At 44.9% G+C, this 22,280-nt stretch overlaps 1 protein-coding gene across 8 annotated transcripts in view; it reads right to left on the reverse strand.

The window, feature by feature from the left end:
- Positions 1-22,280, reverse strand: part of kidins220b (kinase D-interacting substrate 220b) — a 185,293-nt gene that overhangs the window by 76,940 nt on the left and 86,073 nt on the right. For all 8 annotated transcript variants that reach the window (XM_085996355.1, XM_085996353.1, XM_085996358.1 and 5 more), the window contains 3 exons: positions 13,829-13,993; positions 9,695-9,874; positions 2,161-2,326 (listed from right to left, as the gene is read on the reverse strand). In XM_085996355.1, coding sequence (XP_085852481.1) covers positions 2,161-2,326; positions 9,695-9,874; positions 13,829-13,993 — 511 coding nt within the window. The remainder of the gene's footprint in view (positions 1-2,160; positions 2,327-9,694; positions 9,875-13,828; positions 13,994-22,280) is intronic.

Genomic DNA, 22,280 nt, shown 5'->3' on the forward strand with positions numbered 1-22,280 from the left:
TGCAGGCCTCCTCCTTCCGTTAAGGAGGAGCTGCCTGCACCCGGCCGCGGCCCGCGCAAATCTGCTTAAAAATGAGCCCGGCACCTCGGACAAGTGCCGGGCTTGCATCTGTTCCGGGAGGGGGGGGGAGCTGCGGGCAGGCAGCCGGCGGGAAAGCGGCCGGCCGCCGCGGGGCCTTTAATGCGCCGGCGCTAACTGCAGTAAGGCACCTCTGACAAAACGCTGGTTGCGGCTGCCACGGGCGAGGCGGCCGCAACTCAATTTCGGAGTTCGGGCGGGTTACCACGGCAACCGGGACGCTGCGCACACCGATGACGTCATCGGTGCCGGCGCAGCGCTACCGGAGCAACGCCGATTTAGGGCCCCAGGGAATTTCACTACTGGCCATAACTCCGGCGCAAGGCCCTCTAGCGCCTCAAATGAGGCGCTAAGGCTACTGAATTTTCAGCCGAAAGAGTTATATCCAATTTGTCTATGGGAAATTTGGTAAGTCACTGGATAGCATAATATCCCAACAGCATTAAATCACCAGCAGTGTATGACCAAAGTAATTTCACAAATGTTATATTACCATTCAATAGCATAAATAACTTTCCTATCCTGCCAAAATAACTGTTTGAGCTACTTGCTAGTGGATAAATGTGCCCAGTGAATCTGATATACGTCTGCTTAAGAACGACACTCCCCTTTGTACACTCGAAGAGGTACAGGGCTGTTAATGTATTTCAGTGGGGAATCGGCAAGTAAATTGTGCTTCTTCAGTGATCACTGTGACTCTGAAGCTTCTACCACAGAAAGCGCTGAAGAGAATTGGCTGAAACTTTTGTAAATTGAATCTATGATTCGGGACCACGTTGACAACCTCCACCAACATTCTCAGCTCATTTAGGTCGTCTGCAGCACAGCTGGATGGCTGAGCATTAGTTGGGGAAACTACAGCCCCAAGGCTCCCAACATCTGTATTCTTGCCCTGGAAAGATTTTTAGGCAAATAGTTCAGCACCACAAGGAATTGGAGCTTCCTCAGTGCAAGTTCAAAAAACTGCCAGTTCCTAGAAAAACTCCTCTCTCCCTGGTTATACAACATAATGCAGCATGTATGTGCTCCTGTTAGCTCAGTGGGATTAATGCCATAAGTGCCCGAGTAATACATGCCATGGAAGTCTCAAGTTCAATCCCCATTAGGAATGAGGAAATGACCAGGGTCCCCAATCCAGATCGCTATCCAGTTATACAGCACAGAAAGAGGCCCTTCGGCCCATCGTGTCCACGCCGGCCATCAAGCCCTGTCTAATCTAATCCCATTTTCCAGCACTTGGTCCATAGCCTTGTATGCTATGGCGTTTCAAGTGCTCATCTAAATGCTTCTTGAATGTTGTGAGGGTTCCTGCCTCTACCACCCTTTCAGGCAGTGAGTTCCAGATTCCAACCACCCTCTGGGTGAAAAAGTTTTCCCTCAAATCCCCTCTAAACCTCCTGCCCCTTACCTTGAAACTAAGCCCCCTGGCTATTGACTCCTCTACTAAAGGGGAAAAAGTTCCTTTCTATCTACCCTATCTATGCCCCTCATAATTTTGTACACCTCAATCAGGTCCCCCCTCAGCCTTCTCTGCTCTAAGGAAAACAACCCCGGCCTGTCCAGTCTCTCTTCATAGCTGAAGTGCTCCAGCCCAGGCAACAGGTTATCCCTGCTGGAAGCACATGTGCGCAAATATCGGACGAGAGCAGCGCTGTGACATATCCTCCAACCCATGGGGGAATAGCCTGCTGACACACCCTCATTAGCATGGTCTGGGCACCCTCTAGCACAGGACCTGAGCTGGTGAATCTTTAGGAACATCTATCTAATTTTTTTTTTTTTTTTTTATAAAAGATTTGGACTGAAAACCCACTTCAGTTTGAAAATACATCAGTGTGATGCTATGCATTACGCTGCCAAAACATCTTAAAAAATGACAGCAAATTTAACAATTTGGAGCTCTAAAGAACAGACTTAGAACTTAAATGTCCTTGGTCCAGTGAATTTCCCTCAACTGGATAATGGCAGGTGGAGAGTAAATGAGCAAAAGAGGTGAGCAATTATTTTGAAAAAGTTATGAAAAACTCAGGACTGAGAAAGGATAGAAAGCATTATTAAATGGCTTTTAAAATTGACCTTTACCTGACAGGCAAGGCTCTGGAAGTCTGTTCTGGTAGTTCGGGTGGGTTTACAAAAATCAATTTAAGCAGCAGCTCCAAGTAGCTGATTTGCCGAGCAAGCTTAGCACTCAATACCCAGGCCCAATTCCAATTTTCTCCCTCTCGTCGACCACCAAAGTATATAATTGCTTTGGAAATTAAAAATAAAAATTAAGTTAGTGTACTTCAATATAACGAACCACGTTAGTATTAAGAAGATAACCTGCATTGTAGGGTGATCTTTGCCCTTGTAAGGAACATCATCGAAACAACACTGGATGGAGTAAGTCAGACTTTCACTGAGAAAAATTACATATAGGAACAAACATAGGAACAGGATTAGGCCATTTAGCCCCTTGAGCCTGTTCCACCGCCGAGATCATGGCTGATCTGTGACCATACTCCATATACCCTTTTAAACCATAACCTTTTAACACATTTGGTGGTCATTCTGCCAAGATGTCACCGTATGACCCTTCCTGCTCTCGGGCAGCATACGAGGGCAAACACCATCTGCAATGCCAGTTCATTCTTCCCCAAGGCATTTCTGAAAAATACATGAATTGTTTGGACTCCAAACAAGATTACCACTTGGGAGCACAGTGTGCAGAAGAGGTTAATAACGAGGACGCTGCAAGTTAAGCCATCTTTCTTTCTCCTACAGATTGCTTCCTCCAAATAGCTGGATCCTGACCAAAGAGTACACAGGACGAGAAAGAGGGAGTTCACCATGGGGGGGGGGGGAAGAGAGAAACCAGCTGCAAGGACAGACCTGGGAAATGAAATTTCTTTCTCAGATATTAAGTCTATTGGTTTAGTGAATGTGTGTAGCTGCCCGACAATTATTCATTTATTTAACAGACTTCTTTTTCAAGCAGCAGTCATGGAACAGGTGGGTTGACCATTGACTAAGACAAAACATACTATTTTATCCTTGTACAAGATCTTGGTCAAGCCTCAGTTAGAACACTATCCAGTTTTGGTCCCCTCACATAATGGGCGATATTGAGGCTTTGGAAAGGGTGCAGAGGAGGGCTACTAGACTAATTCCCCGTTAAAAGCATTAGTTATCAAGGTAGGCTAAAAGAGCTGGGACTCTACACTTTTGAGAAGCACAGACTTAGGGGGTCATCTGATCAAGGTTTATAAGATGATGAAGGAATAGATTGTATTTGAGTTGACAGTTTGTTCCAATTTAATAGGTTAGGGAGGACCCGAGGTCACAACTTTAAGTTGTACAAGGACAGATCTAGGTTAGATATCAGAACGTGGCTCTTTCCCCAGAGAATCGTGGACCTCTGGAACAGGCTGCCGACTCCTGCAGTGGACACCAAGCGAGAGCTGGATCTGTTTCTGTCTGGGACAGAGATAGCCTCTTACAAAAGGTAGGTACTGCATAGAATTATCAGGGCCAGAGCGATCTCCTGAACTAGTTTCAACCGTCATGGCGGAGTCAGAGAGGAATTTCCCAGATTTCCCCCCCCCAAATTGGCCTGGGTTTTTAATCTGGTTTTTCACCTCTCCAAGGAGATTACATGGTTTTAGGTGGAGTGGAGAGCAAAGTCCTTGAATTTTTTTTTGTGCGCGGTCCCTTTGAAATTGCTGGACGGCCGCGCATGCGTGGCATCGTTTCCAGTGGCAACAACTTCAGAGCGGCCTGCGCGGGACCTCCCAAACGGTGCACGGCATCGCACCTTAGGGGGAACATTAGTGGAGCGTGTACGTACTGTGATACACAGGCTTTGACAATTGTGGGGGACAGGCCGGATGGACCAGAGGGCCTTTTTCTGTCGGGATGCTTCTAAGTGTCAGCTTCACTCAGTGGTGGCACTCTCAACTCAGCCAGAAGGCTGCGGGTTCAAGTCTCGCTGCGAGTTTCAGCACACAATCGAGTCTAACACCTCAGTGTAGTTGTAAGGGAATGCTGCATTGTTGGAGGAGCTGTCTTTCAGATGAGATGTTAAACGGAGACCCACGCCACAGGCAGGACGAAGTGCGCCCACTCCCGTTCAAAGTGGTCTAGGCAGCACGTAAAATTCATGCTGCTTGCTCATTATAATGTTTGCAGCGCTGATCTCAGCGCTAAACACACTGCTGATTGGCTTAGAGCTGAACGGTGGGGGGGGGGGGCAATATCGGGTGCAGTCTACTGGCCAATAAAATTAGGCCTAGGCTCTCTGCACTACTTAAAGTAGAGGTGCTTTGTTGCAGAAGCACCTCATTGTCAGTCTGGATAAAGCCGTGGCCCAACAGGCAAGAGAGAGGGCAAGGAGATTTTCAGATGCGGCACTGGAGGCTTTGGTCCTGGGGGGTTCAAGTATGCCATCAGGTCCTCTACCCGCAGCGGGACAGGAGGCCTACCAGGCAGAATGCCAGAAGGATGTTTTGGGAAGTGGGGGAGATATCGCAAGCTGTTAGTGCGACGTAAGTTGTCCCCAGGACCTCCTAATACACTGCTCCTGGCTTAAGTGTAGGTAGGACAAGTGCTCTCGGAAGACCCTAGGTGGGTAAGGCCTCCTGCGGAGAGCCCTTCAGCCCCTCCTCCTCCTCTCTCTGCAAGCATCTTGTCCTCCTCTTCGTTGCCTCCGCTCCATCTCCCTGTTATACTCGAGCACGAGGGGGACTGCAAGTAGAGTCCTCATGACTGGGAGCAAGTGGTGTGAGCAGGTCCCTTTAAATGAGGGGCAAGGCATTCTCCACTTGCAGCAACACTCCCGGTCACCTCACCAACTTTAAACTACTCTAGAAACCTCCAAATAGTTGCACAAACTTACACAGAGCCAGAAGAAATGAAAAAAGCAAGTCAGTTGCAAGTTGTTGCTGATCCATTTCAATAGCTTCTGGCGGTGGTTGGGGGGGGGGGGGGGGAAGAGAGTCCTTCATGCTGCTGAACAAATTTTTAGCTATTCGAGATTTGGAGAGGGCGTTGAATAGAACGGCGACGTCCAAAATGGCAGGTCGTGCATTAATTCAGCGTTGCATGCCGATTGACGTCACGATCTGCCTCATTTCCATATCTGCAGCAAGCGCGGAAAACAGCAGCGCTGCTGACCTGCCCAAAATGGTGGCTGCCACAGGACCCACCGGAAGTGAGGTGGCCACCATTTTCTCATCCGAACCAGCCTGATTGGCCGGCGCATACAGGCCAAATTTCACGACCCCAGTCTGCCTGATAAGGTGGATGTGAAAGATCCTGTGGCACTACTTAAACAGCAGGGTGTCATGGCCAATATTCCTCCCGCAACCATCATTATCAAAACAGATTATCTGGTAATTTATCTAAATTTCCCATTTGTGAAAACTTGCTGTGGATGTGGTTTACATGGACTTCAGTAAAGCTTTTGACAAAGTCCCACATAGGAGACTGGTCAAGAAGGTAAGAGCCCATGGGATCCAGGGTGCCTTGGCGCGTTGGATCCTAAACTGGCTGAGTGGCAGGAGGCAGAGGGTGATGGTCGAAGGTTGCTTTTGTGACTGGAAGCCTGTGTCCAGTGGGGTACCTCAGGGATCGGTGCTGGGTCCCTTGTTGTTTGTGATCTACATAAATGATTTGGATGAGAATGTAAAAGGTATGATCAGTAAGTTCGCAGATGACACGAAAATTGGTGGGGTGGTAAATTGCGAGGAGGAAAGCCTCAGGCTACAGGACGATATAAACGGGTTGGTCAGATGGGCGGAAAAGTGGCAAATGGAATTTAACCCTGAAAAGTGCGAGGTGATGCATTTTGGACGGACAAATAAGGCAAGGGAATACACAATGAGTGGTAGGACCCTAGGAAGTACAGAGGGTCAGAGGGACCTTGGTGTACATGTACATAGATCCCTGAAGGCAGCGGAGCAGGTAGATAAGGTGGTTAAAAAGGCATATGGGATACTTGCCTTCATTAGCCGAGGCATAGAATATAAGAGCAGGGAGGTTATGATGGAGCTGTACAAAACGCTGGTGAGGCCACAGCTGGAGTACTGTGTGCAGTTCTGGTCGCCTCACTATAGGAAGGATGTGATTGCTTTGGAGAGGGTGCAGAGAAGATTCACCAGGATGTTACCTGGGATGGGGCGCCTCAGCTATGAAGAGAGGCTGGACAGGCTGGGGTTGTTTTCCTTGGAGCAGAGAAGGCTGAGGGGGGACCTGATTGAGGTGTACAAAATGATGAGGGGCATAGATAGGGTAGATAAAGAGGAACTTTTCCCCTTAGTGGGGGGGTCAATAACAAGGGGGCATAGATTCAGGGTAAGGGGCAGGAGATTTAGAGGGGATTTGAGGAGGAACTTCTTCACCCAGAGGGTGGTTGGAATGTGGAATTCAATGCCTGAAAGGGTGGTAGAGGCAGGAACCCTCACAACATTCAAGAAGCATTTGGATGAGCACTTGAAATGCCATTGCATACAAGGCTATGGACCAAATGCTGGAAAATGGGATTAGACTGGACAGGGATGGATGGGCGGCGCAGACACGATGGGCCGAAGGGCCTCTTTCTGTGCTGTAAAACTCTATGACTCTATGACAAATTGGAATTGGCTTCCAAGCCAACAAAAGCTACACTTCAAAAGTAATTCATTAGCTATGAAGCACTTTGGGATGTCGGGGGAAGTAAAGGGCACTATATTAATGCAAGTTCTTTCTTCGGAACATAGGAACAGGAGTGGGCCATTCAGCCCCTCGAGCCTATTCCATTAGATCATGGCAGATCTGTATCTTAACTCCATCTATCCGTCTTGATTCCATAATCCTGAACGCCCTTGCCTAATAAAAATTTATCATTTGCAGTTTTGAAATTTTCAATTGACCTAGTCTCAATTGATTTTTGGGAGAGAGAATTCTGGATTTCTACTACCCTTTGTGTGAGGAAATGCTCTCTGACATCAGCCCTGAACAATCTAGCTCTAACTTGCTATGGACTTTCCCACCAGAGGAATTAGTTTCTCTCTATCGACCCATCAAATCCTTTAATTAGATCACCGCTTAATCTTCAATAATTAGATCACCCCTTAATCTTCTATACTCAAGGGAATACAAGCCTAGTCTATGCAACCTGTTCTCATAAATTAACCCTTTTAGCCTCAGTATCACACTGCTAAATCTGCACTGCACCTCCTCCAATGGCAATATATCCTTCCGGAGGTGCAGTGCCCAGAATTGAATGCAGCATTCCAGATCATCATATTCATAATCAACTTTATTGTCATTGTTAGTGCACAAGTGCAGTACAACGAAATGTAGGCTTGCGGCTCCCAAGAGTGTACATTTAGATTAAGACATTTAAACATTCAACATTCATTTGGCTTGTAATACATTAACATAAACATAATAAAGTGCATTGGCAGATGTGCAGGCTTTAGAGTTTATTTGTGGAGTTCAGTAGGATGACAGCCCTGGGAAAGAAGCTGTTCCTAAATCTGGTCGTACGGGTGTGATTGCATCTGTAGCGTCTCCCAGATGGCAGGAGGGCGAACAGACTGTGGCTGGGGTGGGTAGGGTCTTTGATGATGGTCAGTGACCTCCGTAAACAGCGTTTCTGATAGATGTTCTCTATGGTCTAACCAGAGCTCTGAACAGCTGTAACATCACTTCCACCCCTCTCGAGATAAAGACCAACATTCCATTAGCCCTCTTAACTATTTTTGTACCTGTCCACTAACTTTTAGTGATTTCTGTACTTGGACCCCTCAATCTCTCGGCTCCTCCACAGTTCCGAGCTTCTTGCAATTTCGAAAATACTCTGATCCATCTTTCTTTGGTCCAAAGTGGATGACCTCACTCTTTCCCACACTGAGCTCCATCTGCCAGAGTTCTGCCCACTCACTTGATCTATTAGTGTCCATTTGCAACTTTCTGCTCCCATACACACAACTTAATGCCTCCTAACTTAATGTCATCTGAAAACTTGGATAACCAACTCTGTATTCATTCATCCAAGTCATTTATAATTATATACTGTAGTTAAAAGCTGAGGTCCCAGTACAGATCCCTGGGGGACACCACTAGTCACATCCTGACAACTTGAGTACATATCCATTATCCCTACTCTCTGTCTCCTACCTCCTAACCAATTCTCTATCCATGCACTCTCATTTGTTAGGTTTTTTACGTGGAACCTTGTCGAATGCCTTCTGGAAGTTCATATAAATAACACCCTTATCTACCAAGTTAGTTATCTCCTCAAAAAATTCAACTAGGTTCATTAAACATGGCAGATGCAGAAAATTGTGCAAAAGCCATATAGGTTTTTTCTATAATCTTTAGTTCATTCCAAAGTGACGACTGGACTTCATGTAGCAAGCAGGAATAGCACCTCACCAATGTACCAACATCATATGGTGAAGTCTTACAGATTATCCCACTGTGCAAGAAATAAATTGTGACCTTTTAAACTCTTGTGTACAGAACCAATCTTTGTTTTCTAAGTATATATGCCATCAGTACCTGTACCTTGTGATTTTCTTGTGTGTAGCTTATTTTACTTGCAAATGAATATTAGTTTTAGGCTAAACGTAATGTGTGACATTATGGTATTTACTGCCTTTTGGAATAGACAAGAGAGCACGCTGAGCATCCCACCACCTTGTCTCCAGTGCTTTACACCGTAATTAAAGTAGAGCAGTTAGTCCTGTGGCATGCTATCCTATTCACAGGGTGCCTAAAGACACAGGTTTTTGTCCAAACAAGTCTTTTTGCTATGAACTGTTAAAAAAAAATTGGAAGAAAGCTCAAATCATACAATTATGTCAAGAAACTAACCAAGTTTGCATCATTGCTGGCAGGTGTAGCAATATTAGAACAGACGTATCACCAAGTTTTTTTACTTACTTCTGTAATTTCCTTGCTCTTGGGGGTTTACTTGTTTTCAAGTGTTATAATATGTTAATATTTGTACTCAAATTCTCATATTTCATATTGTTTACGTTGCAGGATACCATAGTTTCTTCTCTGATATCATTAGCCAAGTCATATATCACATGGCTTGAATGTCCTCGACTCAAATTAAATATCTCAACCTCATCACTACCACCGCCTCCTCCCCCACCCCACCCCACCCCACTCCAGAATGAGGTCTACTTCATTCACAACTCCTCTGGATGCAACGCCACAGCAATAGTCCCTTTAATTTTCTTTTTGGGGGCTGCGCAGCCCATTCAAAATACCACGCCTGCTCGGTTTTCCCCGTTTAAAAGCCGGCGGGCCGGCCGCGTGGGAGCTCGAGAGTGCTGCGCAGCGGCTTAAAGGGAACGTTGCTCCACAGCACTTCCTTTTGTAATGCACGAGACCAAAGGAATAAGCAGCAGCAGCTGAAGCACGCTATCAGCAATGGAGGAGTTTGTGGGGAGGGAGAGGAAAATAAATTGGAGAAAGTGAAGCTGAAAAAGAAAAAAGTAAAACACATTGCTCCTATACAGTAACACTTCCATTTCAAGCACTCTCAATTGCCTTGTTCGGCAAGACGATAAAATTGGTATCTGATCACCAGCAGCACTAATGGACAACAGATATATGTTTTTAGACAATAAGTTACACGTACCGAAGAAGATGTAAATAAGCGCCAGTAAACTCAGTCCAACTGCTATACCAAGCTTCAGATCAACTGCGAAGCCAAGAAGTACTCCTGTTCCGCCACATATCAGGAGTGTAATGAATACCACCAGCCAAGAGAACTGGAAAAGGGGTTCCACCTGCTGACCAGCAAATGTCTTCATTTCATCTAAGAGTAAGAATGAAACATTAGCTTGATCCGCAGAAAATTAGTACAAGTAAACTATTCACTATATTAAATTTTGATTCCAGGAAGAGTCTTTGCTAGCCGCATAACATGTTTATGGCCTAATTTCATGCATCTAAGGCTGAAAACAAACTGATTAAAAACAAAAAAATCTATATCCAAGAAAGGCTCACACGTATTTGTGATCCTTCTTCTGGTGCCCAATATTCTTAAAGCAAACATTAAACATCAACATTCGCAGTATTTTAATTTTCCAGCTGCCTATCAGCATGTGGGGCAAATGTTGACCCTGTTTCTGTGCTTGCCTTTGAAGCACGTGGCTCTGGAGTTTATCGCTTGCTGGTTTGAAGTCAATGCAGTCAGTCCAGGACCCTTCCAGTAACTGACATCACTAGAGCAGCCCAGCCTGGAGGGAAACCCTAGTCTGGGCATTTCCACTAAAACGGGGCAGTTTTTTTTTTTTTTTTTTAAGGTCAAACAAATTTCAGGTTAGTTTATTTTCATTTTCTTCTGTAAAAGGGGGAATACTTTCAATAAGTAGCATCTCCCTCAGACCTTAAGTTTTAGGTGTCAGCTGTAGCTCAGTGGGGAGCACACTTGCCAGAAGGCTGTGGGATCAAGTCCCACTCCAGGGAGTTGAGCACATAAATCTTGGCCCACACTCCAGTGCAGTGTTGAGGGAGTGCCGCACTGTCGGAGGTGCTGTCTTTCGAATGAGGCGTTAAACCGAGGCCCCGTCTGCTCTCAGGTGGACGTAAAAGATCCCATGGCACTATTTCGAAGAGGAGCAGGGGTGTCCTGGGGCCAATATTTATCCCTCAATCAACATAACAAAAAACAGATTACAGGAAACTTTGGTTTATCCGGAAGTTGTATGTCCGGAAACCTCGATCTAACGGCAGAAATCAGCAGCCTTTTTGTTAGGTTTTTTTTCTTTATTTTTCTTCTCCTAGCATTTTTTTTTAAACAGTCTCTGGAAAGCCTCTCTGAAGCTGTTGCTAAGCTACAGAGACGCTTCCAAGGTACGGGCCGACTGTTTACAAGCTGTTGCTAAGCAACAGTGTTTGTTGTCAGATACCTCCGTATCCTTCAACATTAGCGCTGGTCTGTCCGGAAGTTTTCATAGATCGGCATCACGCCGGTCCCGTCAGTGGGAGCTTGCTGTGCGCAAATTGGCTGCCGCGTTTCCTACATTACAACAGTGACTACACTCCAAAAAGTACTTCATTGGCTGTAAAGGGCTTTGAGACGTCCGGTGGTCGTGAAAGGCGCTATATAAATGCAAGTCTTTCTTTTCTTCCACTATAATGACTCAATAGCCAAAGAAAACAACAAACTGGATAAATTGAATATTCTGTACTGATGGGATTACATCTGTGAATAGATGGTCAAAATGAGAACTGACCGTCAACGTCTAATTAGTTCACTGAGGCAATGTCAAATATGATTCAAATAGTTTACAAAATTGTGCCATTTCCAGCAGATCATATCTGCAAGAGTGATCTACAGAGTGGAGAGGTCTTGTACCATCTCCTTTGTTGGAAGTAAAATATTTCATTGTTGGTTCACAGGAGAAATATCTTCCATCATTGCAAAACTCAAGGGATGAGAAAATGCCGTTCAGCTAACCAAACCGGTTCTTTCCAAACCACATACCCCACCCAATTCATTTAATCTCCTAAGGGTGTCTAAAGTTTATTTCCTTATCTCACCCGTTACAGTTATCTTCCTTGGGGTGACATTAGCAAAATCCCAGCAGCAAAGGAACAATCACACCCAACACAGTGTTCAATCATCTCTGCACATATTTTTCTACAATCCTCAATGTTGTCCAAAACAACTCACTCATTCAGCTTATTTTTTTTTTAAAAAGTGATAGCAATATAGCAACATTTGCTGGAAGTCTAATCCATATATCACTGCTCTGCACTGAAGGAAAAACCAACTTATAACATCAAATCTTCCTTCAAGAATTGTGTTTTTGGATTGGAAAAGCCACTGTATTATTTATTTAAGAAGGGAGGGAGAAACCAGGTAACTACAAACCCATCAGTTTACCGTCAATTATGGGGAAATTACTGAAATCTATTAGAGACCAGAGTGACTGAGCATGTGGACAAATATTATCTGATCAGAGAGAGTCAGCATGGATTAGTGATGGGTAGGTCATGTCTGACTAAACTAGTTGAATCTTCTGAGAAGCTCACTAGCATGGAGGATAGGGGAATGTCTATGGAGGTTGTCCATATGGACTTCCAGAATGCATTTGATAAGGTTCCGCACAAGAGAATATTACCAAAAATCAAAGTGCAGGGAATTGGATGTAATCTTGCGACAATGGGTTGATAATTGGTTGGGAGATAGGAGGCAGAGAGTAAGAATAAAGGGAATGTACTCGGATTGGCGGAATGTGACAAGTGGTGTTCCCCAGGGATTTGGACTGCGGCCTCAGCTTTTCACCCTATTTATTAATGACATGGATGAAGGAAGAGTTGGTTGGCCAAGTTTGCAGATGGCACTAAGTTAGGAGGCACAGTAAGTGGTGTAGATGGGAGCATTAAGTTACAAAGGCACATAGACAGACCAAGTGTGTAGGCAAAATTATGGCAGATGGAGCTCAATTTGGTGAAGTGCGAGATCATCTACTTTGGATCAGAGTTAGACGAATCGGAATTATTTTCTTAATGGCGAGAAACAGGAGCTGTGATGGGGCAGAGGGTATTAGATGTCCAGATACAAAAATCACTAAAAGCTACTACTTACCGGTACAAAAATTAATCAAAAAGGCTAATGGAATGTTGGCCTTTATCTGAAGAGGGTTGGAATTCAAAGTTGAGTGAGTGATGTTTCAGTTATACAGAGCCTCAATCAGACCCCCATCGGGAATACAGCGTTCAAGTTTTGGGCATCAAATGTTAGGAAAGTTATACTGGCCTTGGAGGGGGTACAGAGCAGATTCAACAGAATGATACCAGCACTTAATAGGTTAAATTGTGAGGACAGGTTGCATAAACTTGGCTTGTACTCCCTTGAGTTTAGAAGGTCTTCAAAATGATAAAGGAATTTGACAGGGTAGATACAGAGAAACTATTTCCACTGGGATATGGGGGGGGGGGGGGGATCCAAAACAAGGGGGCATAATCTTAAAATCAGAGCTAGGCCATTTAGAAACATTTCTTCACACGAAGGGTAGTGGAAATCTGAAACTTTCTTCCCCTAAAGGCTTGGATGTTGGGTCAATTGAAATTTTCAAGAGTGAGACTGATAGATTTATGTTAGGTAAGGGATATGGAGCAACAGCAGGTAAATGGGGTTGAGGTGCTAATCAGTCATCATCTAAGTGAAGGGCAGAACAGGCTCAAAGAGCTGAATGGCCTACTCCTGTTCCTAAATTCCTATGTTCAGGCTTGCTTATTTTTCATGCCTTTTTATGACTTCCTCCCCAATGTATCCTTCTGTATGCATTCTGTTTTAGCAGAATGGAAGCTTTGTTTTTAAACATCATTTTAAAGAATTGCTTGAAAATGAAAAATAACTGAAGAGGAGATGGAGGTTCCCGTGCAGTTGTCGGTACCCTGTATAGCCTAGCTTAGGCAAACTGTTTCCAGACTTAAATTATCTTGCACAATATTTGTGGTTGACCACACTGGAGGAAGATGTTAAAATTGAGAATATTTTGGGGCCAGGCATATGTGGAATAATAGCACAAGAATAACTAAAGTGCTATTCACACATTTAAAAAAAGTAGAGGGAAAATTACTCAACCAGCATGTAAACACTAGGACATGAATATCTAAAAAGGGATATTGTCGCAATGATTTTATCCCAATGGATGACAGAAATTCCAATTTATGTGGAAGTTGAATAAATGAGACCCTATGCGCATCACTGAACCATATATATCAATTCTGTAAATGTGCAATCACAATGTTTTACCTTCAAGCTTTTTCAGAAGAAATGATTTTCCGCTTCCCCACTGTGCATAAAGTCCGACACAAATAGGTGGCTGCATAGTTGGCTCGCTCAGGATATCTGCCAGTGCACTGCTATACAGGTCATAACCAAGCATATCTCCGTCCGTCTCCGAAGGTGAGAGATGTCCTGTGATTTTTTTTTATTAAAAAAGGGGTTATTTTTTTACTACAACATGTAATATCATATGAATTGGTTTCACCATACCTATTTGAAAAAACAAATTTATACCAAGTAGCAAAGAAAAATAAGGACAGTAAAGGAGTATCAGTCAGTCTGCTGCCGTTTAACTACAAGAGACGGATTAGAGAGGAAGGAGCTAGTTATGAAAGCAAGATAACTAAAGCAGAAAAAGGAATGGGGAAAAAATAAAAGCTGAGCTAAGAAAGAGATCGCAACAGAGGGTGGCATACATTATTAGCACCTCGAACCTATTCAAATGGTATTTTCTTTTTTGACTCCAATATAAACTTATCTACTTAACATAGGAAATCTCCAGAAAGGGAAGGAATATATAGTTAAATGATGCTTCAGTTTATTGCAGCTTACAGTGTAACTGCAGCTTCCTCTGAACACATGCGTTCTTCAACGTTGGGGCTCCACCAGAGCAGCTCAATGAATGACTTGCTCGCATCGTGGATCCATAAACCAGACCCATTTGCAATCTCAGCGAAGATACAAGCCCTCGGGATCAGCACTGCAACTTTAAAGCAAAACTAGCAGAAGTTTGCAGCTCAATACCGCAGAATGAAAGTTGATTAGATACGGCAGGGAGTTGTAGCTGTGCCCTGACGAAATCAAAAGAGGATGATTTTGATAACCAGTCCTGGAACACGGTAACATTTTTTGATGTCCTAGAGAAGTCTATGGAAGCAGCTTCCGTGTCAGAGGAAGCAAATTTCCTATTATGGTAACCTTTCCCCAGAACTACTGGACTGCAATCATAAGATCAAGTCAATTATAAAGGCCCTATGCGACTTAAAAAATAAATTCTCAGGATGTGAGCAACACTAACAAAGCTGCATTTATCGCCTATCCCTCAATGCCCTGATAATATGGTGGTGGATGTTTTCCTTGTGCTGATAGTGCTTCCAAAATGGTGTGAAGATATTAAACCAGTTATGATTGCTGCTGTGGGGCTGGGAGGTGCTGTCGAAGTAAGCTTGGCAAGTTGCTGAAATACATCCTGCAGCCACAGTGCACTGGTGGTGGAGGGAGTGGATACGGAGTTCAGTGGCAGGGATGCTGACCAAATGGATTTCTCCATCCTGGACGGTGCAAGCAGTCACGTTTTGTAGCGGCGCCCTTCCATGCAAAAGTATTCTTACACATGCCTAACTTGAGCCCTGTGGATAGTGGAAAGGCTTTAAGGGGGTCAGGCAATGAGCTGCACATCGTAGAGCACCCAACATCTGCTCTGCTCTTTTAATCAGTGATGGTACTATTGTTTAATTAAGCTTTTAGTCTCTGGTGACCTCCAGGAGGTTAATGGTGGAGGACTTGGCAATGGTGGGACTGTTGAAGGTCAGGGGAGATGGTTGAGGCTGCTCCATTGTCAAGAGTTGTGAATGGAGCTGGAAACTGTGGAATCATCTGCAAACAGCTCCACTCCTGACCTTATGATGAAGAGAAGGTCATTGATGAAGCAGCTAAGTTGGTCAGGCCAAGAAATCTGCCTTGAGGAACTCCAGTAGCAATGTCCTGGGTCTACAGTAATTAGCCTCGAACAACAATGAAAGTCGTCCTGTGGGCCAAGTATGACCCAGTCTTTGGAAGGTTTTCTAATTAACCCTCATTGACCTGTTTTCCTAGGAGTTCCTTGGTGCTATACTCAGCCAAGTGCTGCCATAATGTCAAGGGCAGATGCTCCCTTCTCTTCTGGTACTCAAGGCTCTCCGTCCACATCTGTATCAAGACTATGATAAAGTCAGGAATCAAGTGGTGCTGGCAAGACCTGAACTGAGCACCAGCAAACAGGTCATTGGTGAGTCGGTGTTGCGAGATGGCACTATTGATGACCTCGTCCATCAATTTGCTGATGGTTGGTAGGGCAGTAATTGTCTGGTTACATTTGTCCTGCTTTTTAAGGATAGGTCACACCTGGGTAATTTTCCAGATTGTCAGGTATATGCCAGTGTCATGGTTGCACTGCAATAGCTTGGCGGCGGAGAAAAAGTTGGTCACACACAGGGTACAAGATTCTACTTTCAAGACCTATCTTCCAACTTGCGGTATGACACGTCTATATTCAAGACATGTTGGTACAATTTCTCCAGCAGAGTATGGGGGAAAGGTACCAGTGTGGTTCCTGTTGAAAGTCATCACTTGGAAATGCTGCAATTAAATATGGTCTCCGCCACAAACTCCGTTCCCTAACCATCGACTCCATCCCTCACCTGAACACCTGCCTGAGGCTGAACCACACTGTTCCCAATCTTGGTGTCATATTTGACCCCGAAATGAGCTTCCGACCACATATCCACAGCATAACTAAGACCGCCTATTTCCATAACGGCGCCCGTCTGCACCCTTGCCTCAGCTCATCCGTTGTTGAAACCCTCATCCATGCCTTTGTTACCTCTAGACTTGACTATTCCAATGCACTCCTGGCTGGCCTCCCACATTCTACCCTGCGTAAACTTGAGGTCATCCAAAACTCGGCTGCCTGTGTCCTAACTCGCACCAAGTCCCGTTCACCCATCACCCTTGTGCTCGCTGACCTACACTGGCTCCCGGTTAAGCAACGCCTCGATTTCAAAATTCTCATCCTTGTTTTCAAATCCCTCCATGGCCTCGCCCCTCCCTATCTCTAATCGCCTTCAGCCCCACAACCCCCGCCGAGATATCTGCGCTCCTCTAATTTTGCCCTCTTTAACATCACTGATTATAAATCGCCCAACCATTGGTGGCCGTGCCTTCTGTTGCCTAGGCCCTAAGCTCTGGAATTCCCTGCCTAAACCTCTCCGCCTTGCTACCTCTCTTTCCTCCTTTCAGACGCTCCTTAAAACCTACCTCTTTGACCAAGCTTTTGGTCACCTGCCCTATTTTATCCTTATGTGGTTCGGTGTCAAATTTTTTGTCTTTTAATACTCCTGTGAAGCGCCTTGGGACTTTTTACTAAATTAAAGGTGCTATATAAATACAAGTTGTTGTTGTTGTTGCAATTTCCTGCGGTTTAATGCTTTATAACATTATAGGTGGCATGTATTAAGCATAGTTTTTTTTAAGTAATGTCATAAAGTGATATGCAACCAGGCCTGTCTTCAAGGATAAGAGAATGCATATGTCTGTAAACGCATGGCTCCTTGGCTCCACATTCTAAACTCCAACATTGCAAATTTGGCCAATTTCCCTTAACGCAACAAATCTCAACTTTTCAATTAATATTCTAACCTGGAAGAAAACTAACATACTCTAGCATTACTTCAAGAAACCCACACAGGATGTTTAGTAAGCTCTATTCCATATAGCTCTCTTTGTTCTCCTCCCACTGCTCCTCTAAAAGATAATGGCCTAGAAATTGGGTTGGGGCACCAAAGTGGCACAAAAGTCGCCTGAGTGCAGGATTTAGCGCAGCGTTCGAGGCTTTAGCGATCGTCAGATATTTTCAGTTCCATTGCCCCTAGAGGGAGACGGGGCGAGGCTTGAGGCGCTCCGCGTCCCTCTTAGGGCGCTGAAACTGAATATCGCAGCACAACGTGCCGCGCACACTGCGGTACTGCAGGCCTTCCTCCCATTGTTAAGGGGGAGGGGCCTGCAACAGCGCGATCCCTGCTCGCGCGAGTGCTGGCAAACGAGCCTGGCACCAAGGAGAAGTGCCGGGCTCGCAGGAAACAGCCGGCAATGCCGCGGGGGGGGGGGGTCAGGAGGCCGGGGACGGAGGTGCTGGCAGGCGGCCGCCGAAAAAGGTGGCCGCCCCGCACCTCCACCTTAACTTGCGCCGCTGCCGGCACAGCAAGGCCCCGTGAACCGGGCGCGGGTAGCGAACGGCGCAACTGCGGCGTTCGCTACCAAATATCGCGAATGGGGCGCTGCGCACACTGATGACGTCATCGGTGGCGGCGCAGCGCAAATGGCTAACGCCACCATTAGCGCCCCTGCTGAATATCGCGGGAGGCGCAGCCAGTGGCGCTACAGCCACTGACTGCCTCTTTAGGCGCTAACAGGTGGCGCTACTCACCCAATTTTTCCCCCAGTGACTTTCCTGTTCATAAAGCTCTCCTGCTGCTCATGGAAAAACAGCATGATGGTTAAGACGGCGAACATGTCACTCTAGGGCTCCATGTCACTCTAGGGCTCCATGTCACTCTAGGGCTCCATGTCAGGGAACTCAACATACATCTCCCATTCCATTTGTCACATATTTTTGATATCGTCTCACTATCCATGTGTGAAGGAACTGCTTCCTAAACCCTAGAGTAGACAAGTTATCCTGTAGTGCAACTCCTCCTTCAACTATGATCCAAACCTGTCCTGCTTCTCAGAATATGGATCTTGTAAATGTCTAAGCAGGTGTAATCCAACAGCATTCAATTTTTGTTTTAATCCAGCCACATAAAACCAACTATAGAATAACGTTATCCCCTTTTCCACAACACCCATTTCAGCATCAAAAATTAGTTAACTGACTCTTCCAATACCTCAAGAGAACTTATCCAGTAAGTAGCTGGGTTATACGGACCAGGAAAGTCCCAGGTTAGATCCAAAGTTTACGCTAAGATAACTGATCATTGGTGACATGTCAGCAAGCTAACAACAATTGATTTCATCATCCGTCGGCTAGTGCTAGGAGGGTTGGGGGGGGGAAATCAGCAAGGAATCACATTCCTGATCAGTATCCAGTAACCCCTGCTGGAAGTGTCCATGTGCAAATATCAGGACAACATTGGGTTCAACTGTGATGCCCCCCACCAAGTCTCACAGCCGGTTGACACTCACTATCAAAGCTCACGTGAATAATGGTCACTTGGTACCTGTGGAAATATATCCCAAAAGAAAAGTCAATGCCCTGGCTGTAGTATTCAGTTGATTATAATATTCAACTGTTAATCTGCCAAAATCTCAGATTTGAACTAGAGTCCCCCCCCCCCCCCCACCCCTGACTTAAAATGTCCATTTTTAAAATGGGCAGTCGCTTGTATCATCCAAAAAGCAATAACCATTACCCATTTTTATCAACTTCAAAGTTGCCGGTTATAGCGTTTTAAGTGCTCAGTTTACTTCAGGCAGAAGCAGCTATATTAAGGGATTCTGACAATGTAATGAATTTTTATCTTCTTTTTTCACACAGATCGTGGAACGTTATTTCAATTAAACTCAGATTATAACGAATGAAATTACAGGAGACTTTGGGTTATCCGGAGGTTGTATGTCCGGAAACCTCGATCTACCGGCAGAAATCAGGAGCCGTTTTGTTAGGTTTTTTTTCTTCTCGTGGCTTTTTCCCCCCCAACAGTCAGGCTCTGGAAAGTCTCTCTGAAGCTGTTGCTAAGCTACAGAGACGCTTCCAAGGTACGGGCCGACTGTTTGAAGCTGTTGCTAAGCAAGAGTGTTTGTTGTCAGATACGGAGATGAAAACCGCCGTATGCTTCAACATTAACGCTGGTATGTCCGGCAGTTTTGATAGATCGGCAACAGCTCGGTCCCGTCGGTGCCGGATATAACAAAGTTTCCTGTAGGTGGATTCTGTGAATTACAGGATTGAAATTTAACCAGCCTCTTGGTTTACTTAATAATTTCTTTGTTGAGGAATCTCCGCCACTCAACACTAACATGCAGGCGGTATATTTTCTATTCCAATTAGACTTTAGGGCATTATTAAAGGAATTGGAGAACATCCCTTTAACAGAAGGACGTTACTACAGCCCATCTGTGGTTAGTGAGATGTGACTTGGGCCAGGCTGTGAACTGTCAACAGCACAGAGACGAAAAGGAGGTGGTGTCACTGAGCAACAAATGGTTGCAAAAATCCATAATAGGATCGTGCTGGCGGACCTGGTCAGTGGTCATTCTATATTTACAACCCTCAAACTACAGGTTGCAGATAATCTACTCCTCGTTTTCCAGCGTGAGCTGTTTGTGTGTACGGCGTCGCTCAGACCCTATCTGGAGGACTTTTATACCCATATTACAGTGCTACAATGTTATACCGGCCATTGCATATAGCGGGCAAATCGCACCCACTACAAGCGGCAGGGACTGTATGACAAAAAAAGGATTCAAGGGGCAATTAGATGTGTTTTTGGGAATGGGAGGATATGATGAGAAGGCATGTAGGTGGGGCTGGTATAAAAATCAAAAAGGAGGCTTACGAACATGCAACAAAAAAGTTCAATTGCTTGGCATAGCCCTGCGAACTTGGTGCTTTGTCCCCTTTTTACGCTCAAAAAACAGGCGCAATGGGTTCTAACCCCACAGTTTTTTGTACTGGATTGTTTTTGCAATACAGCCACGAGCCATGCATTCTATTTGCCTCTGCAATAGCCTCTCATTACTGGTCCTGCACTTTCAGAGACTCGTACTACGGTTCCCTGTTTATTAGTTATGGCAGGCAGGATGGCCTTACTCCAGCATTTTTAGCTTCCCCCACTGTGGGAAGGTGGGTTCCCTGTCCCTAACCTCCTGAATTATGAAAAATGTTGTAATGGTTCAGGCAAGGACAGCCAAATCTACAAGCAAATATGGTTTCAATGTTTTTACCTCAAAGTTCTCAATATTCATAGTGTACATGTTTGCAACTTTTATACATTGGAGCTACATTCGCAGAGACACGATACAAAATAACGCACCTGGATTCAAATGCTCTGGAAGATTACTCTTCAGCTGCACAATGTCAAGGCCCCAGGTGCTGTCAGCTTTTTTAAGCATAGTTCACGGGGCTCTTCAGAATTTCCTAGATTGCAATAGGGCACCCAGCATACACAGTATCTCTCCTGATGGGATTGGGCAAAACCTCTCTGTATTTGTCTATTTTATTGGAGGTAAACTGGCCAACCTCTTATCTCCCTTTCAGAGTTCCACCTTCCACATTCTCTTTCACCCTTTTTTCCTCTGACTGGGAATGTAAGTGGAGGTTTGACATGTATTTTAAGACATTTTACATAGTTTTAATTTATATTAAAAATGAATCACTCAACCGGGAGATTTAATTAACTCTTTTTATCATTCATTCAGGACTACATACTTCATTGTTCTTCCTTTCTTGGAGTTTACAGACATCACATGGTTCTGTTGTTTACCTATCTTGTTTTAATCATCCTGTTCTGACCTGGTTATTGTTCTTGTTGCACTCTATTTATTTGCTGAAAATTATAAAATTACAAAACTTTTAAAAAACAAACCAAAAAAAAATTTGAATACAGTAAGGGTACAAGAAAAATAAGAGAGGGGGCATGATGTGGGTGGATTATTGTAATGTGCACGATGGGCCAAATGGCCACCTCCTGTGCTGTAATAAATTTCGATGAAATCAAGAGAAATTAAAATTTCAGGGGGGGAGAATTCTCACTAACGACATGCAAGAATATTTGTTCCATGTCCAACTTTGCTATTTTTGGTACAGGTAGACTACCCTTTATCCGAACTTCCGAAAACCGAAACCCTCTAAAAACCGAAGGTTTTTTCGTTCAGCGTAAGTCGTGCGCACGACATGACCAGAGTGGCGCACGACTTACGCTGAGCAGGGCAGAGGGTCACTGAGTTCCCTCCTGGGTAGGAGATTGCAGGCCGAGCCGGGCAGTGTGAAGGAGGTACCGGGAGAGTGAACCCAACAATACAGCGGCCCGTCCGATAGCTGCAGCGGCCTGTCCGATATTCTTTTCTCCCCCCCCGACCCCCACCCTTTCGGATAAGGGATAGTGTATCCTTTATCCGCACTTCCGAAAACCGAAATCCTCTGAAAACCGAAAGTGTTTTCGTTCAGCGTAAGTCATGCGCACGACCCCCAGCCGACCCCAACCCCCCCGCCGACCCCGACCCCCGACAAATTTCCCAGTCTTATAAAATACCTTCCGAAATCCGAAATTTTCCGAAAACCGAAACACGGCTGGTCCCGAGGTTTTCGGATAAAGGATAGTCTACCTGTACTATATTCCGGGGGGGTGGGGGGGAGCGCATAAACCCAGCTCCGTTACATCAAATGGAGTTGAAACTAAAATGAGGAATCAGCCATTTTAAACAGTATGGAACAACAAAGTAGCTGATGAACATCAAACTCTGCACAAACTAAAAATAACAAAGCTGTGATAGAAGCATTTGGAAACTGCATTGCTGATGTTCAATATAAAAGCAGCTATTTTTATTCACGTAAAGGGAGTTCTAGGAACTACATGAAGGCGCTGGGCTTGCAACCAACTGACAACCAAACACATTCTCCAAGTTTTCTTTACTCTCAGTAACTACCGGAGTTAATTTTGAG

The sequence above is a fragment of the Somniosus microcephalus genome, chromosome 9, assembly GCF_052327205.1.
Source record: "Somniosus microcephalus isolate GS21.2 chromosome 9, FLI_Smic_1.0, whole genome shotgun sequence".
NCBI lineage: Eukaryota > Metazoa > Chordata > Chondrichthyes > Squaliformes > Somniosidae > Somniosus > Somniosus microcephalus.